Consider the following 18,281-nt stretch of genomic DNA (forward strand, 5'->3'; position numbering starts at 1 on the left):
TATACCATTCATAGCACATGCCAGACCACCAGCATGCTGCATCAGCTATGATATTCTACATTGTATTTTTTTAAAGAAACGTTGCCATACTTTTAAGAAACCAAGAATTTATAGCTCATATTGAAAATGAAATTTCAAAACAACATATGTAGCTACTACAACGAAAATCTAACTTCGGCATATTAGTGCCAAAATATAATATATGTAGTATTTCAGGTGTATACCACATGGATTCTTTTCTGACATTTAAATAGGCCTTAAAAATTCAGTAAAATGCTTTAAGTTATAATAATACTAATAAAAGTTCTTCAAGTAATTATAAAGAATTGTGATTGGTTCATCCTGTCCAGCGTTGAGAAAAGTAACAAGCCTCATATGATACGGTTCATTCATTTAAGCAGCGATCGGGATAAAAAAATTACATTTGATGAAAAGCACCTACAAACTTTAATAGCCTAAAAATATAACACTGTAAAATATACAGTGAATAGTTAATATAGTTATTGTTTTAACCCACCACACTAGACCTGAAAGAGTAATGAAGACTTTTATTTTGAAACACGTCTCCCGGAAGCAATTAAGTTACTGTCTCTGAGAGAAATCCTGACAGCTCTGAGTTTAAGTACAGCAGTGTCTCACAGTTTACTAACTTCATCATGACCGATTCTTTGCTTCGCTGGACTGTTGATAAGTTAAAGCATGGTTTTGGATTAGAGGCAAGCGACGACATTGTACAGTAAGTACATTTCAGTAGATGTTTATGCCTCTGGAGAATGAATTGTGCGCGAGTCTGTCTAATGCCAATTGTATAATTGCTGTAAAATATAAATGACAGAACTGACAATGTGTACAAATTCGTCTATATGTAAGTCATTTCATGTATAATAACGAGCAGAGATAACTTGGTGGGCCGCACTCTTGTGAAAAAATAATAACGTACCATGTTTTTTGACATCGTACTTCTAATAATACGATGGCACGACAAAAGTACATGGAAACACCTTGGTACATGATTATGTCATTTAGTCCCATACCGCTACATAAATGTTTATAATAACCATAAGTGAAAGATATATTAATGTTATGTGAAATGTATGTGGTGAATAATAAACACATGGCAGACAGTAGATTCTTTATAGTTTGTGATGGGTATGTTTGGGCATCCAGTATCCAGTCTTTGTGGAAATAAGTGAGAAGAAACATAGTGTGTCGGCCCACATCTGGTACACATGGATTCCACACGCCTTGGATGTGGGCCGGATCTGGGCCGACACTATATGTTGCTGTCTGGGGTGTAAGTCAGTAAAATGCCTGTATTTGTTTTGTTTTTCCAGGTACATCCTTTCCATTGACAATGCTGATGAAATTGTGGAGTATGTTGGAGATCTCTTACAAGGAACCGAGGGGAAGAAGCAGGAGTTTGTGGATGAGCTGGTGCAGAGATGGCAGAGGTGTCGAAAGCAATCGCCTGATGGTCTGGGAGGCGTCTTCAGGATAGAGCCAGTCATGGGTAAATACAGACACACTGATGGTTTCCGTTTCAATACATAATTAAGAATTTAACTTAAAGGGTTAGTTCACGCAAAAATGAAAATTCTGTCAGTACTGTCAAAACAAAACAAAAATAATGACTTTATTGTACTTTATTGGTTGTACGTCAGAAGGTAGGCTCACTATTGGCCAGCATCACACACATGGCCAACGTCGGCCAATAGTGAGCCTACGTTCTGACGTATAATCCAGAAGCGCTGCGCTGTTACAACCCTCCCTCTTCAAGCTGCCGTTTATCTGCCTTCATTTTGCATGCAACATCAAACCTCAAAATCCAATTGATCCAATTGTTACTGTTGCTATGTCCGACAAGCCACGCCGTTCTCACGCCACACCATGTTCTCACGCAGTGAAACACACATCGCGGAGCAGAAAGGACACTGACAACTCACTGACAGACAAGGTCAGACCAGGTTAATTTTGATATGAAACAAAGTCTCACCTTTCAAATTTGGTCTTTTTAAAAAAAAGAAAGAAAATTAAACAATAAATACCGTTTTGTGGCTCTTTAATGTGCAACTCTACATCGAGTTTTCTACTTAAAATCCTCCAACGTTAATCTATTAACTCTCCTGACTGCTTTGTCGGACAATAGAGCTGGTAAGTCCCGCCCCTTCCGCTAACCCCACTGGACCTCTAGGTTGAAAAATCGTCAATGCAAGTGAATTTAGCGGGTAGAAGTTTGATACGGTTAGACTTTGTGTGAGAGCACTTTGTGGACTACAACTCTTCGTTGCTTTCGATGTGGAATCAGACGGGAATCTGAAGAAAGAACAGCCCATTTGGTTTGAATGATGACATTTGAGTACAAAACACACATGCATCTCGATCTGTCTCCATAGATTATCACAGCATTAGCACCGTGATTTGACAAGTGGAGGGAAAATGTGTTATGGGGTGACGTCACATAGGCGACATGTAGTCTTTACGTTATGTCTTTTCCACAACTGCTAGCCAAAGAATCATACAATATACTGTCAAACTCGTAACATGAAAAATTATAGAAAAAATTCACAGACAACATATGTTCACATTCAAACGGGACCAGAAAATAATTTTCTCACATTCACTTGCATTGACGATTTTTCAACCTAGAGGTCCAGTGGGGTTTTACGGATGGGCGGGACTTACCAGCTCTATATTGGTGGATGGCGGATTATGATTGGTCAGATCACCTGTCCATCAAACTCCCTGCGGGGTCAATTTACAACCAATGAATAGAACCAAGTCCCCAATCTACTTTTTTTTTTTTCAATAGGTCACAATACAGAAAAAAAGACAATGTCAATTTTATCGCAACTTTAAAAAGTACTAAACAGCACTTCTATATTGCTTGATCTCTCCATCCCCTGCCAATAATATTGTAATAGCTACGGAAATATATCTGTTGAGTGTCAATAAAGTAATATTGTATGAAATATCTGCCCCAGAGGGTCTAGACACAACTCCCAAAGACAACCAGAAGAAGACCAAGCGAAAGGGAAGAAACAAGCAAGAGATTGCGACCGTCTGTCAGGCAGAGCCGGAGCCTGTGAAAACTCCCATTGACTTGATGAAGGTATGTCATTTTATTTAAATATGGTAAACTCTTATATATGAGGTTGAACTGGAAAGACTTACAGAGGGATTTACTTGCTGTTATCAGGCTCAGGAGAACAGCGGCTCCGGCTCAGTGAAGAAGAAGAACAAGTTTGTGAATCTGTATGCTAAAGAAGGTGGAGATAAGCTGGCGGTTCTGCTGCCGGGCCGTCAGTCCTGCGAGTGTTTGGCTCAGAAACACAGACTCGTCAACAACTGTCTGAGCTGCGGACGGATAGTGTGTGAGCAAGAGGGATCCGGGCCCTGTTTGTTCTGCGGCAGTCTGGTGAGCTTGGTCCTCTTACTCATCAGTGTGGTCTGTGTTCGTGATTAGCTGTGTTTCCACCGCAGGAACTTTGGGGTGGTACTGTGTGTGTTTACACTAGGGCTGCATGATATTGAAGAAAAATGCGATATTCGATAACTCATTAAATAATGCGATACGATAATGCTTGAAGTGTGTAAAATAAACTTAAATTATCTTTAAAATATATTTAAAATAACCTACATACGAGTTTCACATTCTTTTTGTGACAAGAAAACATCCCTACAGCTTCTGACAGTGAACATCAGTGTTTTACTGTCGCGTAAGAAGTGTTATTTTAGCATCAGTGTTATTTTAGCATCAGTGTAAACCACGGGGTTCAGGGGTTCAGGTTATCCTACATTAGGGTTATTTAACAACACAAACTGAATAATCAAATGTAATAATAAAACACTGCTTAGTTTTCACTGTATGAATTAAATAAATCCTGATTCCTATTAAAGCTACAAAAGTTATTCAGCCGAGAGCAGCGAGTGATTTTCTCTTCGTCTTTTGTTCATGACCCCAGTTATTGCAAGCCGTTGCGATATGTATATCTCAATATACTGTATACATTTGTGATATTTTGATATATTGTGCAGCCCTAGTTGACACCGCAGGAATCAGGGTCTAAATTAAATTCCTGTTCAATATTTCCCCCTCAGAAAGTCCCTGCTCACCAGGGAGTACTTTTTCAAAGTTCAGGAACTTTCAGGGGGTGGGACTTGTGCGCTGAACATGCTGATTGGTCGAGTTCATGCCGCATTTTGATTGGTTGACTTGCACAAAGTAAATGAAAGTCTTGTACAATTTTTGACTTTAACTGGATTCGAATGATCATGAAACCATTCTCATTACCATTCAAATCTTTTACTTTTGAGTTCGTTTGTAGTTTTTAACTGTATTTTCGATCGAGTAAAATGAAGCCTTGGTGAACGTAAGACTCTTCTTTGAAAAACATAAAAAAATCTTTCAGATCCCAAACTTTTCAATCATAGTATAAATATTGACTATAGATATTTTCACTGGCCATGGAAAAGCTTCTATTTCTGTATCTTGTCTAATCTTACGGACCTTGCCAATTTGATTATGATAGTGATGAACAACTGTTTAAGAAGCCTTCATTATCACCGTTTAACATTTTTCACACATAATTCAGGTCTGTACAAATGAGGAGCAAGAGATACTGCAGCGAGACTCCAACAAAAGTCAAAAGCTCCGTAAAAAACTCATGGGAGGTGAGACATGAAGTGATTGTACAGTATGTGTTTTCCTTTGACTTGTAGCATTTGTGTGACACTGACAGCCTTTTGTTTTTCTGCGTGGACCCAGAGGGAACTGACCGGGACTATCTGCCCCACCAAGAGGCCAGGATGAAGACCGGTCTGGACAAAGCCGTAAAGCACAAAGACAAACTTCTGGAGTTTGACAAGAACAGGTCTGCCTGTCCAAATACACTGTTGTGGTGTGATTGCCAGGGTTAGATTAATTTCAACCTCGGAATTGCCCACTGATCATCTAAAGTGCAATGCACTCACATAGCTTAAGCCCGGGACGCACCAAGCCGACTAAGTTTTCTCAGTGTGTTCCGCACCATCGGCTGAAATTGGTCCTCGTCTGCTTTTTTCGGCCGATTCGACATATTGAATCGGCGTTGTGCCGTCGGTGAAGGAGGGAACTCTGATTGGCTGTTCAGCTTAATGAACGAGTCAGTGCACGAGAATAATAGCAAAACAGCAGCAAAGAAGTCGAAACGGTACAGATGGACGCTGTTCTAATTAGGGCTGAACGATTAATCGCAATAAAACTGCACGCGATTTGGCAAAGGTTGCGATTATCTTATGCGCAGTGGTCAGTGGAGTGCGGCTGATTGGTAGTAAATACTGCTCCATCTGAACACCAGAGGGCGCTCTCACACAAACACGATAAATATGCGCCGCCGCTGAAGTACAATAATGTGCATCATTCCAGGAAATCCCTATCGCTGTAGCTGAATAAACAGAAGATTGAAACGCTTTGATTAAACATGACTAATAAACACACGACTGCCTTATTCTGTGTAAGGCGGCACATCATCTCACAGAAGGATGAGCTCAGCTGTCCTTATGAAGTGAGTTTGGAGTAAATGCATGTTATTAAATGTTGTCTGTTGTTGGACAAGAGATTCATAAATGCTTCTCGTGTTTGGAAAGATGTTTGACGCGTGTTGTTTTTTCAAATGCACGTTATAAGTGACTCAAACTCACAGTGCTTTCAGAGTGAGCAGCGTTTACAGAGCCGATCATCAATGACAACAAGCTGTGCATAACAAATAATCGCAGCCTTTGTGATTTTAAAAGTGCGATTACATGTAAATTGCGATTAATCGCCATGAGTGTTCCTTGGCGAATATTTTTCAATATTAACATGAGCGGAGTGGAATAAAGAAAGTGTTTAGCAGGAATGATATTCAAAACGGTAAGCACGCACTGCTTTGTTTATGGTTTGTGTATCTGCAGCGTCGGTTTCCCTTTTTGAATGACGAATATAGATGAATATATCTGCCGAAATAGACGGTTGTCTCATTTACACGCAGGCGCAGAACACGCATTCTAGCTGACAGTCGGCTGTAGTCTCTCTCGGTGTGTTCAAGTGCAGCTTTTCCCCCCGACGCGAGGCGACAACACAGTCGGCTTTCATCAGCGCTAGTTCGTCGGCGTCGGTTTGGTGTGTCCCGGGCTTTAGACTTTTAAAGTGTCATGAACCCCTTGTTTTAGCACTGATCGTTCACACCTCAGGGTTCAAAAAGTCTCAAGAAATGGGCATGCAAAGTTGTGGGATGAGGGGAGACAACAACCAATGAAACATGGACCTGCAACACCTGCGACCTGCGATATGTGCGCATACACTCAGGGTTCCCACGGGTCCAACGAAAATGTATTTTCTGCAAGAAGTTTTCTGGAAAAAAATCCATATTATTCCCTCCGGTCCGCTAATGTGTTATTTCGCCAACACTACGTGGCCTATGCGTACTAGCTTGCTTGATTTACGTTAGTTACACGCATTTGCTCAAATATTTTATGTAATGTAATGTTTAATTGCTTTGCTTTAAGATAATGTAAACCCATGAGGCAAGAAGAACTTAAAAGCATATTCATATACAAAACTTCTGGTTACATGAGCCTAAGCTCCTTTAAAAAGAAATCCATGCATCATTTTAGAATACAGTATAGGATGTACCGAATATTCTTCAGTTTTATGTAAAACAGAATAGAATATCAGATCTCTGTCATATGGCCAAAAATAAATGCAAAAAAGAAGAAGCTTTTTTGCATAGTTGTGTTTGACACATGAAACCTGGAACAATGCATCTTACAAGGTAACACGATGAGTTTTGGAGTCCTTGAATTAAAGGATAATTCCGGTATTTAACACCTTGAGTCTATTTTGTAGTTCGTTATGGATGAACTAGAGTGGTGGACACAGAAATTTTGACGATGGGTCCTGTCTCGACTTTTTGACTCTTTTAGAATCACCTTTGACCGCTTCAGAGTGGCTGTCTATGGGCATGCACGAACATGTCCTTAAAACAACCCTTAACGTTCGTTTTTCAAAGCTGTGTAACTCACCGAGTGGTTAGTGGTGTTCTACTAACAACCAAGTCCCCACGTTAAGTCCTTGAATTTGAGGGTATTGGACCTGGAAAGTCCTTGAGTTTGAAGTTAACCAAGGTGTGGGATGGGAACCCTACAACTATGCTGATTCATGTTTAGAGAACTAGAGTTCCCGGAAGAACGAAATTGCTCAGAATAACCAATTTCTACTTTTTGATAACATTTATGAGTGCTTGTAGTATTTTCAGTGATGTGTAGCCTCTATCTCAAAAAATGTGTTTTGGGGTTTCATGACCCTTTCAACAATCTGACGTCTTCCACTTTCTTTTAGTGTTAAGAGGACACAAGTCTTGGATGATGAATCCGATTATTTTGCAACGGACTCGAACCAGTGGCTTTCTCCAGGTGAGAGGGAGGCCTTACGCAAGCGAGACGAGGAGCTCCGGGAGCTTCGACACGCCTCCCGCAAAGACCGCAAGATCACACTCGACTTTGCGGGTAGACGAGTGCTGAATGAAGGGGAGAATCTGACTCCGTACTACCAGAAGTAAGAAGCCAGATTCATAATTAGTTGTTTCTGTTATTTCATTTTTGATGAATCTTATGCCGGGTTCAGACTACACGATGTCAGCCTGATTTTGGCGTGATCTGATGCATGGTTTCGTGGTGATTTGTAAACGACGATGGGCGTCAGGATGCAAGAATCGATCGTTTTATCTCATATAGTGCATCATCGTGGATGAAACTGATGCCGCATCTGCAACGCTTCACAACGCCCCCGACAAAAAGACTAGCATGTTTAATTTTTTTTGTCGGACCTCCAAAATGGTTTTCGTCACGTGTATGGAAGCTTGTTTCCGCCACAGAATAAAAAATAAAGAAGGTAATTGTGACTTTTTATCTCAGAATTCTTGACTTTTATCTCAGAATTGCATGTTATAAAGTCAGAATTGTGAGAGAAACTCGCAATTCTGAGGAAAAGTCTTTTTTTTTCTTCTTAGAATTGGACTTCAATTCTAGTTTATATCTCACAAATATGAGAAATCATGTCAGAATTGCGAGATATAAAGTCGCAATTGCATGTTATAATTGCAAGAAAAATTGCGTGTTATAATTGCAAGAAATTGTAAAGTCAGAATTGCGAGTTTATTTCTCACAATTGTTTATTTCTCGCAATTGTGAGTTTATATCTAGCAATTGTGTTTATTTCTCGCAATTGTGAGTTTATATCTAGCAATTGTGTTTATTTCTCGCAATTGTGAGTTTATATCTAGCAATTGTGAGTTTATATCAAGCAATTGTGAGATTATATCTAGCAATTGTGAGTTTATATCTAGCAATTGTGAGTTTATATCTAGCAATTGTGAGTTTATATCTAGCAATTGTGAGTTTATATCTAGCAATTGTGAGTTTATATCTAGCAATTGTGAGTTTATATCTAGCAATTGTGAGTTTATATCAAGCAATTGTGAGTTTATATCTAGCAATTGTGAGTTTATATCTAGCAATTGTGAGTTTATATCAAGCAATTGTGAGTTTATATCAAGCAATTGTGAGTTTATATCAAGCAATTGTGAGTTTATATCAAGCAATTGTGAGTTTATATCTAGCAATTGTGAGTTTATATCTAGCAATTGTGAGTTTATATCTAGCAATTGTGAGTTTATATCTAGCAATTGTGAGTTTATATCTAGCAATTGTGAGTTTATATCAAGCAATTGTGAGTTTATATCTAGCAATTGTGAGTTTATATCTAGCAATTGTGAGTTTATATCTAGCAATTGTGAGTTTATATCTAGCAATTGTGAGTTTATATCTAGCAATTGTGAGTTTATATCTAGCAATTGTGAGTTTATTTCTCGCAATTGTGAGTTTATATCTAGCAATTGTGAGTTTATATCTAGCAATTGTGAGTTTATTTCTCGCAATTGTGAGTTTATTTCTCGCAATTGTGAGTTTATTTCTCGCAATTGTGAGATAATCTGAATTATCTCGCAATCTGAATTGCAAGATGTTGACTCGAAATTGCGAGGAAAAAATTATCGCAATTATCTTTTAATATTTAAAATTATTCTGTGGTGGAAACAAGCTTCCATGCCTCTGTGATGTTGACCAATAGGAGCACAGAAGCTCTTTCGTACACACCTTTCAAACATGATGAAATGAAAAAGAGACGATGATATTGGTGCTGCTAGCCTATAGGTGTAATTACGCAATAGAGGAAAGGTTCGTGGAGCGATGGCAACAATACTTCTGCCTTTATGAGGTTTCCTCGAGGGACGACAACAACAACAGAGTTAAAAAAGCGAAATGCTGGCGAACGATAGCGGAGGCGTTCAGCAACCTGGTGAGAACTAGAATTAGCATTAGGCTAGTGCAACCATTGTTAGTGTACGTACGCTCTTGTTTCCGTAAATCAGTTGCTAGTTAAAGTCTCTCTGACATCACACACGTCGTTAAAGACGCCAAGCGATGTGCAACATGCGGTCAGACATGTTTCATGTTTTTATAATTCAGGAATCAAAATTGCACAATCTGACTATTGTAACAGACAAAACTATCATGTAGTCTGAACCTGGCATAAAGCTTTCACAGAGCATGTTAGCATATTTTTTTGAAGTATTATGCTGTCTTTAAGTCCTCGTGGGAGGTTCCTACTTAATAATTCAGAAGTCATTATTATGACGTGAGGTGTGTTCAAGCGATTTTTGGTTGGGGTGAAATAGACACATTGGTCAATTTCTTTCTTTTTTTTCCCCCAATAATTTTTTTTCTGCCATGATATTTTAAATGACACGTCTCCAACTCAAAGCTCAGAGTCAAGATGAATTAAATATTTGGATGCTGTTTAACTGGATGCCCCGATATGATTGCAAAGCGCTTTGGGTGTACAGTAGTACATAGTAAAAAAGCGCTATATTCGTTCGTTCATTCATTCAAACTATGTTCATTTCATAAATACAATAAATTCGACGGGACTTGAAGGCAGCATTAATTGCGACGCATGATTGGAAAGGTATAATATGAATATAATTTTTTGGTTGCAAAAGGTTTGACGATGCAGTCAAGGACATCCACACTGGTTCTTTTGGTCGGACATCAAAACATTCAGTTTCCACAGATCGACAGCAGCTCAGAGAGCTCGTCAACCCCAATATAGTACAGGCCGCGCCAGAGGTGGGTGCAGATATATATTTATTTAATTTAGTTCCCCCAAAAATGAAAATTAGCCCATGATTTACTCCCCCTGAAGCCATCCTAGGTGTATATGACATTCTTCTTTCAGACGAATACAATCGGAGTTATATAAAAAAAATGTCCTGGCTCTTCCAAGCTTTATAATGGCAGTATAATTGGCCAGAGGCTAGTTATTTTACTTTATAAAGTTTTAAATATGAACCTTTTTCTTAAACAAACGCATCGCTTCGCTTCAGAAGGCCTTTATAAACCCCCGCCAGAGCAGTGTGGAGCACTTAGTGGATAGATGCACTTTTATGATGGATAGATGCACTTTTATGATGGATAGTTTATAATGTTATGATGGATAGATGCGCTTTGATGATGGATAGATGCACTTTTATGATGGATAGATGCACTTTGATCATGGATAGATGCACTTTTATGATGGACAGATGCACTTTTATGATGGACAGATGCACTTTTATGATGGATAGATGCACTTTGATCATGGATAGATGCACTTTTATGATGGACAGATGCACTTTTATGATGGATAGATGCACTTTTATGATGGATAGATGCACTTTTATGATGGATAGATGCGCTTTGATGATGGATAGATGCGCTTTGATCATGGATAGATGCACTTTTATGATGGACAGATGCACTTTTATGATGGACAGATGCACTTTTATGATGGACAGATGCACTTTGATCATGGATAGATGCACTTTTATGATGGATAGATGCACTTTTATGATGGACAGATGCACTTATGATGGACAGATGCACTTTTATGATGGACAGATGCGCTTTGATGATGGATAGATGCGCTTTGATCATGGATAGATGCACTTTTATGATGGACAGATGCACTTTTATGATGGACAGATGCACTTTTATGATGGACAGATGCACTTTTATGATGGACGGATGCACTTTTATTATGGACGGATGGACTTTTATGATGGACAGATGCACTTTTATCATGGACAGATGCACTTTTATCATGGATAGATGCACTTTTATGGACTTCAAAACAAAAACAGCAATTCACTACCATTATAAAGCTTGGAAGAGCCTGAACATTTATTAATTTAACTCTGATTGTTTTTGTCTGAAAGAAGAATGTCATATACACCTAGGATGGCTTGAGGGTGAGTAAAATCATGGGCTAATTAAAATGTTTGGGTGAACTACCCCTTTAATGCCAGTTGAATATGAGTTGCATCTGTGTACATGTCTATTTATTCACGTGTGTTTGTGTTGTGTCAGTGGGTTGACGTGGCCTGTAGCGACTCCTCGCGCAAGTCTTCATCAAAGGCTGTGAGCAATACACAGAAAAGTGAGCGCAGCCGACTCAGACTGCAGGACAAAGAGCTTCAGGAGATGTCAGATGGAGGCTGGTGCCTCAGCATGCATCAGCCATGGGCTTCACTGCTTATTAAGGGCATAAAAAGGTACAGTTCACTTGAAGACACCATTAAATCATAAATTACATCACTCCCTGCTCAGGGGGTGCATACAATAGTCTAAAATATGATATCTAAAATAGTCTAGAATATTAGCCACGCCCCAAACCCTCCTCCTGCTATATTAGCACGCACTAAACCCTCCTCCTGCTACATTAGCCACGCCCCAAACCCTCCTCCTGCTACATTAGCCACGCCCCAAACCCTCCTCCTGCTATATTAGCACGCCCCAAACCCTCTTCCTGCTACATTAGCCACGCCCCAAACCCTCCTCCTGCTACATTAGCCACGCCCCAAACCCTCCTCCTGCTACACTAGCCACGCCCCAATCCCTCCTCCTGCTACATTAGCCACGCCCCAAACCCTCCTCCTGCTACATTAACCACGCCCCAAACCCTCCGGGGTTGACGGATCTGTGTGGACCGCTCTCAATGTTTTTATGGTGCCTGGAAGACTCAATCTTTACACTTGTGAGAGAGATGAACCCATGAAAGGCATATTACATGGGTATAAACAGGTTAAGAGAATGTATTTAACATAAAAAATAAAAAAATCGTACATATTTTACCTTTTATATATCACTTATACAGGCCGATAACTGGATGTGGCACCAAATATTGTGCATTTCTAATGTGAAATAAAGGATTTAGACTGAAGAAAAACTTAAGCACTTTGAGATGCCCCATTCCCACTTCCTGTTCATTTATATACATATTATTATTAATATGTATTATTATTATTTATATTATTATTATTATTATTATTATTTATTATAACATAGGGAAGAAAATTCCTTATGTCAAACCACTAAATGTGATCCATCTTTTCATCAATGTTATGTAGAGCTTTTGTGTGTAGCTCATCTGAAAGTTTCAAATTTTCTCTCCTTTTGTTGTGTTTGTGTAGGGTTGAAGGCAGAACATGGTACACGTCCCATAGAGGGCGCCTGTGGATCGCTGCTGCTGCTAACCGAGCGACTCCTCAAGAGATCGCAGGGGTGGAGGCCATGTACCGACAGATTTACAGAGATGGTGTGTTTGCAGATTTATGACAGTAATACTAAATCTATATATGCTTTCAGGCATGTCTGTACAATGTAGTGTCTTTGTAATTTCACCGGTAACACTTTACAATAAGGTTCATTAGTTAACATTAGTTAATGCATTGATGAACACAAACTAACAATGAACAATACATAATCTTTGTTAATGTTAGTTCATTGTTTGTTCATGTTAGTTCACACAGTGCATTTAAAGGGTCATGAAACCCCCCTCTTTCAGCTCAAGTCTAGCTCACAATCTTTTTGAAAAATGCAACTTAAATGGGCGTGGTGGCTGGGAGAAGAAGGGAGGGGAGTGGGTGTGGTATGGCACGGCACGGCACGGCAGGGGAGAGGGGAGGGGGGGAAACTGTCATCGCCAGTGGCACATGCATATCGACTGTCACTAAAAATCAGTGGTAAAACGTGAGGAAATGCTAGATTTTTTTTATAGCTGGCAAAGTTAAAGTCTAATGAAATACACTGACACCTTATTTTTGTCCTTTCAAAAGTGAATGCCCTGCTACATATATTAGCCTACAGTAATCATAACTGTATTTAAAACATATAAATGTACATGTATATGTATAATTATGTCATTATAAAATATATATTTGTTTATATACACACTATAAATGCATATATTTGAAAGTAATACATTTTCCGCTTAACAAAAAAAGCCCAAAAAAAACGTTCAGTACATAGCCTAGAATAGATCTACGCGCCCCCTGAACCCACATAATAAAGATGGACAGTGGCATAGAAATTTGCACAAATTAAGCATACGTTCCATACAATTGAGGTATTATCGAAATATCTACATTTTAATAACGAGTGATTATTTAACAAAAGGCATGTAAAACGGTCAGGGTTACATTTTAGACACACCTCTGAAGCGATAGTAAAGTCCTCGGGACCGCATCACTCGCAAGACGAAACCTGCATTGGTGTACAAGGCCGAAGTCCACCATTCTCCAGTTGAATGGTTGCTACACACACATAGTTTAGATGTGTCCGTTGTTGATGGCCAACCAACTGGAACTTTACGAAACTTTACGAGTGTGGCTAATGTTTCACGAAAACTAACGCGCGTCCCATCATTCCCTCTCTCATCTCCTACGCGATATCACAGTTTGACATGTCTGTCATTGGAAAGTTCCACGTGGTTTCATGAATGATTAAGAGCAAGTGTCTTCTCATTGGATAAGAAAACTCAGTACATGAATAATAATGAGACACCGATGAGTCATCAAAGTACTATAGTGCTCTGACGTGGACACGATGAAGATTTTAAACCCGGAAGACGAAAATAGCGGAAAAAAACTAAAATTGAACCATTTTCCCCTTACTATTAAATCTAACAGATGCTAATATTGTCTTCAATGGTGTTCAACACACATACCTCTGTTAAAATCTCAGAAAATTTGGTTTAGGGTTTCATGACCCTTTAACTAATGTTAACAAAAACAACCTTTGATTTTAATAATGTACATCCCCATTTCCAGAAAAGTTGGGACATTTTGTGAAATGCAATCAAATCAAGAATCTGTGATTTTGTTCATTCTCTTGAACCTTTATTTAACTGTCAAGTGTACAAAGAAAATATTTCCAATGTTTTCACTGACCAACTTGTTTTGATTTTGATGGCTGCAACACACTCCAAAAAAAGTGGGGACAGATGCAAGTCACAACACCTTTCCTTTCATTTACACTTTTTAATCATTTGGGAGTTGAGGATACTAATTGTTGCAGTTTTGCACTGTTATTTAGCCTCTCTCCCAACTTTTTTGGAGTGTGTTGCAGCCAACAATATATATTTTTTTTTATATATTTACAAAATACAATTATGTTGGTCAGTGAAAACATTGAAAAAAACGTTTCTTTGTACTTTTGTCAGTTAAAAAAATGGTTCGAGAGAATTGTGAATTTTATTGCATTTTTACAAAATGTCCCAACTTTTCTGGAAATGGGGTTGTATTAGTAAATGTTGAAATTAATATTAACTAAGATTAATAAATGCTGTAGAAGTATTCTTAGGTCATGTTAACTAAGATATTTAACTAATGTTAACTAATGAACCTTATTGTAAAGTGTTACCATTTCACCTAAGTTAGTTATTTTGTTGTCCAGAGCCCCTGTTCCCTACGGAGTATCCCACTGGCTGTCTGTTGGGCTGCGTGAACGTCACAGATTGTCTCTCTCAGGAGCAGTTCAGGGAACAGGTCAGTGGCTTTTGGTGTCCCTGTTAGTATTCATCCAAACAAAACATTCTGTTTACATTAAAGGGTTAATTCACCCAAAAATGAAAATCCTGTCATTAACTACTAAACCTCATGTCGTTCCAAACCCCGTAAGAGTTTCGTTCATCTTCGGAACACAAATGAAGATGTTTTTGATTAAATCAGAGAGCTTTCTGTCCCTCTTTTGACACCTCTATAAAAAAAAAAATTCTCATTGTTGAAAATAATAATTCCTAATATTTGTCATTATTTTTCAATTATTAATATATTTTAGATTTTTGTATTTTGAGATCATTTTATGGTACTAATTCATATTTATCCAATAATTATGATCCATTTTTCCTCCATTGTTCTAAAAAATATTAATAATTTTTCATTTAATGCAGTATTTCAGGTTTAAAATAGGAATCCAGGAATCCAATTTTTTAAAGGCAGATTAGTGCAACCTTGTGAGAGTAAAGAAAGAAAAACATGTAGCCTAATATTACGGTGTAACCACTAGATGCCTGTAGAGCTCTCTATAAGAGAGGCTTGTGAATTCCCTAGTTGTTTTTGGACATATTTGCTTTTTTTTTTATTTAAGGTTATGGATTTTAATATATATTTAGACATTCTCAAAGACTGCTTTTTGGTGCAAAGGTAATAGTGTTTTCCATCCTTTACCCCACAACAACATTGCCTACTTTTGGGCCAAGACTTTATGTTGGGTATCCATAGAGAAATTGAAACCCTGAGAAATATTCACTAGAGTAAAAATCATATTACAAAATACCACATAACCAACCAAAACATTTCACAAAAAGAGGTTATAAAGCAATAGATGTACTGTTAAAATGGGGAAAATGCTGAAATGAAATGTTCGTGGATCATGTTCACAGTTAATGTGTTGAACTGCACGTGTGGTTACATGGGTAAGTGAACTTCATGCATTCACTAGTAGGTTTAAAAAGAAAATCTATACAATTTAATTACTTTCTAAGTATTTCTAAGAATCTGAGAAAAGGTCTTGCATCAGTTGACTGCAGTTGGCACTTGGGTTGATATGTATGTTGTATCAGTGACATTCAGAAATGATTAAGTGTGACTTTAATGTCCAAATATAATTTAGGACCACTGTGTTTGCATCAGATGGAGGTCTTGATGCATCATCAAGTTAAAAACAGTTTACGTCTGTGGATTCTGGTCCATTTCACTGCGCTCTGTCTAGCTCATTTTGAATTTAATAACATCTCCTGTGTGTGTACAACCCCTTAGGCTTTACATGAAGCAACATGATTTAAAAACCATTAAAAACAGTTTAAATTGGATGAGTTGCACTCAAAGCTGTTGAGTAGCCGATATACCCACACCTGCGACCGCACTTCAGTTCAGTTTTATTCTGGTACTTTTTTGGGTCACCGCATGAAATCCAATATAAAATGTGGGTGCCTGAATTGGTTAATAAATAATAAATAATAATAACAAATCAAAACGAGGGATGGAATTGGTTAAACGTGTCCACGATTTATTAAAACGAGGGAACAAATAAGTCGTCGTAACGACAAATTATCTAGATCAGTGGTTGAGAACCACTGAGAACTATTTTTTTTTTTTTCGTCTTGATGAATTTAAATGCATGTAAATATTGGTGTCTTTTATCATTGCTAAAGTCAAATTATTCCCCTTCTCTTTTCAATAGTTACTCTACATTAAATAGGACCTATTATATTATTACATGTTCATCTTTCTTTAGTGTGTATTGTTGCTGTTTGAGCATGAAAAAGCTCTGCAAAGATTCAAGGTCCCTCCAGCAGGAGTTATTCTCTATTTCAGTGTCAGTGTTTCTGAACTCCCTGAATTGTAGTCTTGAGTTTTCTTCCGGGAACGAACACGTCACAATATTCCTCATTTAAATAATTAATACGCAGAATAAAGGGCCGGGGCCTGGTTGAGTTAGTTAGTAGTGTGTTGAAACTGGCCAACCAATCAGAGCACAGTGTGCTTTTCAGAAGGAGGGGCTTCATAGAGACAGGAACTAAACAGAGCGTTACTGACAGACTGGGAAGAGAGGAGCCGCAACAATGGAGAATATGGGGAAAATAAAGTATTTCATGAACATTCAAGCATGAAAACCTATTCTAGTAGAGCCTAAAAACAACACCAAGACATTGTAAAAGGGCTTAATTGGTCCTCTTAAATATATCAAATGCCCTGTTTACACCTTGTATTAAGATATATTTTGGTCGATCGGATCACAAGTAGACGAGAATTAAGAAATTAATGTCACTGCAACCTAGTTTTATCATAAACCGTGGTCAGATATCGAAGCTTTATCTTTCAAAAGAAGAAGACCACATGAGCGTTTACACTATGAAAGTAATCCGGTCGAATGTGTTTTCCACTCCCTCTGGAAGTGGTCGAAAGTGGACGAGCTCAGAACGTTTCAGACCCCGTTTACACCTGTATTTAGTGTCGTCCACGTGATCCGATCAACCGAAACACGTCTTAGTACCAGGTGTAAACAGAACCTCACTCTTCGAACTCTCTCCCTCCCACAAAAATCAGTGCTCACTCACAGTGCACTTGATCTGAGCAGTGTTCTGGTGTACAAACACATTCCCCTGCTGTCATCTTCTGTGGCCTAAAGCACTTCCTGTCTCTCTTCCTGTTCTCACTTCCTGCCTCTCTTCCTGTTCTCTCTTCCTGTTCTCTTTTCCTGCCTCACTTCCTGCCTCTCTTCCTCTTCTCACTTCCTGTCTCATTTCCTGCCTCACTTCCTGCCTCTCTTCCTGTTCTCTTTTCCTGCCTCACTTCCTGTTCTCTTTTCCTGCCTCACTTCCAGTTATCTTTTCCTGCCTCTCTTCCTGCCTCTCTTCCTGTTCTCTTTTCCTGCCTCACTTCCTGTTCTCTCTTCCTGCCTCTCTTCCTGTTCTCACTTCCTGCCTCACTTCCTGTTCTCACTTCCTGTCTCTCTTCATGCCTCTCTTCCTGTTCTAAGGAGTAGTTCACTTTAAAATGTAAATTACCCCATGATTTACTCGCCCTCAACCCATTATAAAGCTTGGAAGAGCCAGGACATTTATTAATATAACTCCGATTGTGTTCGTCTGAAAGAAGAAAGTCATTTACACCTAGGATGGCTTGAGGGTGAGTAAATCATGGGCTAATTTTCATTTTTAAAGTGAACTACTCCATTAAGGACATTTCCCTTCATAACTGGATGCTTACAGGGACGTGAACAATGTGTTGTCAAATTTTGTTATTTGTTATATTATAACAATGTGTTGTTATTTTTGACTGCTCAGAAAAAACATGTTTTACAGATTTATGTTTTTTCCTGAAAGA

The 18,281-nt window shown here is 38.5% G+C and overlaps 1 protein-coding gene across 1 annotated transcript in view; it reads left to right on the forward strand.

Annotated features, from left to right (window-relative positions):
• Positions 1 to 568: 568 nt before the first annotated feature.
• Positions 569 to 18,281, forward strand: part of trip4 (thyroid hormone receptor interactor 4) — an 88,143-nt gene continuing 70,430 nt past the window's right edge. The window contains exons 1-11 of the mRNA XM_082160976.1: positions 569 to 736; positions 1,335 to 1,510; positions 2,982 to 3,109; positions 3,197 to 3,415; positions 4,593 to 4,671; positions 4,766 to 4,871; positions 7,358 to 7,573; positions 10,077 to 10,203; positions 11,482 to 11,666; positions 12,585 to 12,709; positions 14,848 to 14,939. Coding sequence (XP_082017102.1) covers positions 657 to 736; positions 1,335 to 1,510; positions 2,982 to 3,109; positions 3,197 to 3,415; positions 4,593 to 4,671; positions 4,766 to 4,871; positions 7,358 to 7,573; positions 10,077 to 10,203; positions 11,482 to 11,666; positions 12,585 to 12,709; positions 14,848 to 14,939 — 1,533 coding nt within the window. The 5' untranslated portion in view covers positions 569 to 656. The remainder of the gene's footprint in view (positions 737 to 1,334; positions 1,511 to 2,981; positions 3,110 to 3,196; positions 3,416 to 4,592; positions 4,672 to 4,765; positions 4,872 to 7,357; positions 7,574 to 10,076; positions 10,204 to 11,481; positions 11,667 to 12,584; positions 12,710 to 14,847; positions 14,940 to 18,281) is intronic.

Source organism: Leuciscus leuciscus (assembly GCF_965113295.1).
Source record: "Leuciscus leuciscus genome assembly, chromosome: 2".
In the NCBI taxonomy this organism is placed as follows: Eukaryota; Metazoa; Chordata; class Actinopteri; order Cypriniformes; family Leuciscidae; genus Leuciscus; species Leuciscus leuciscus.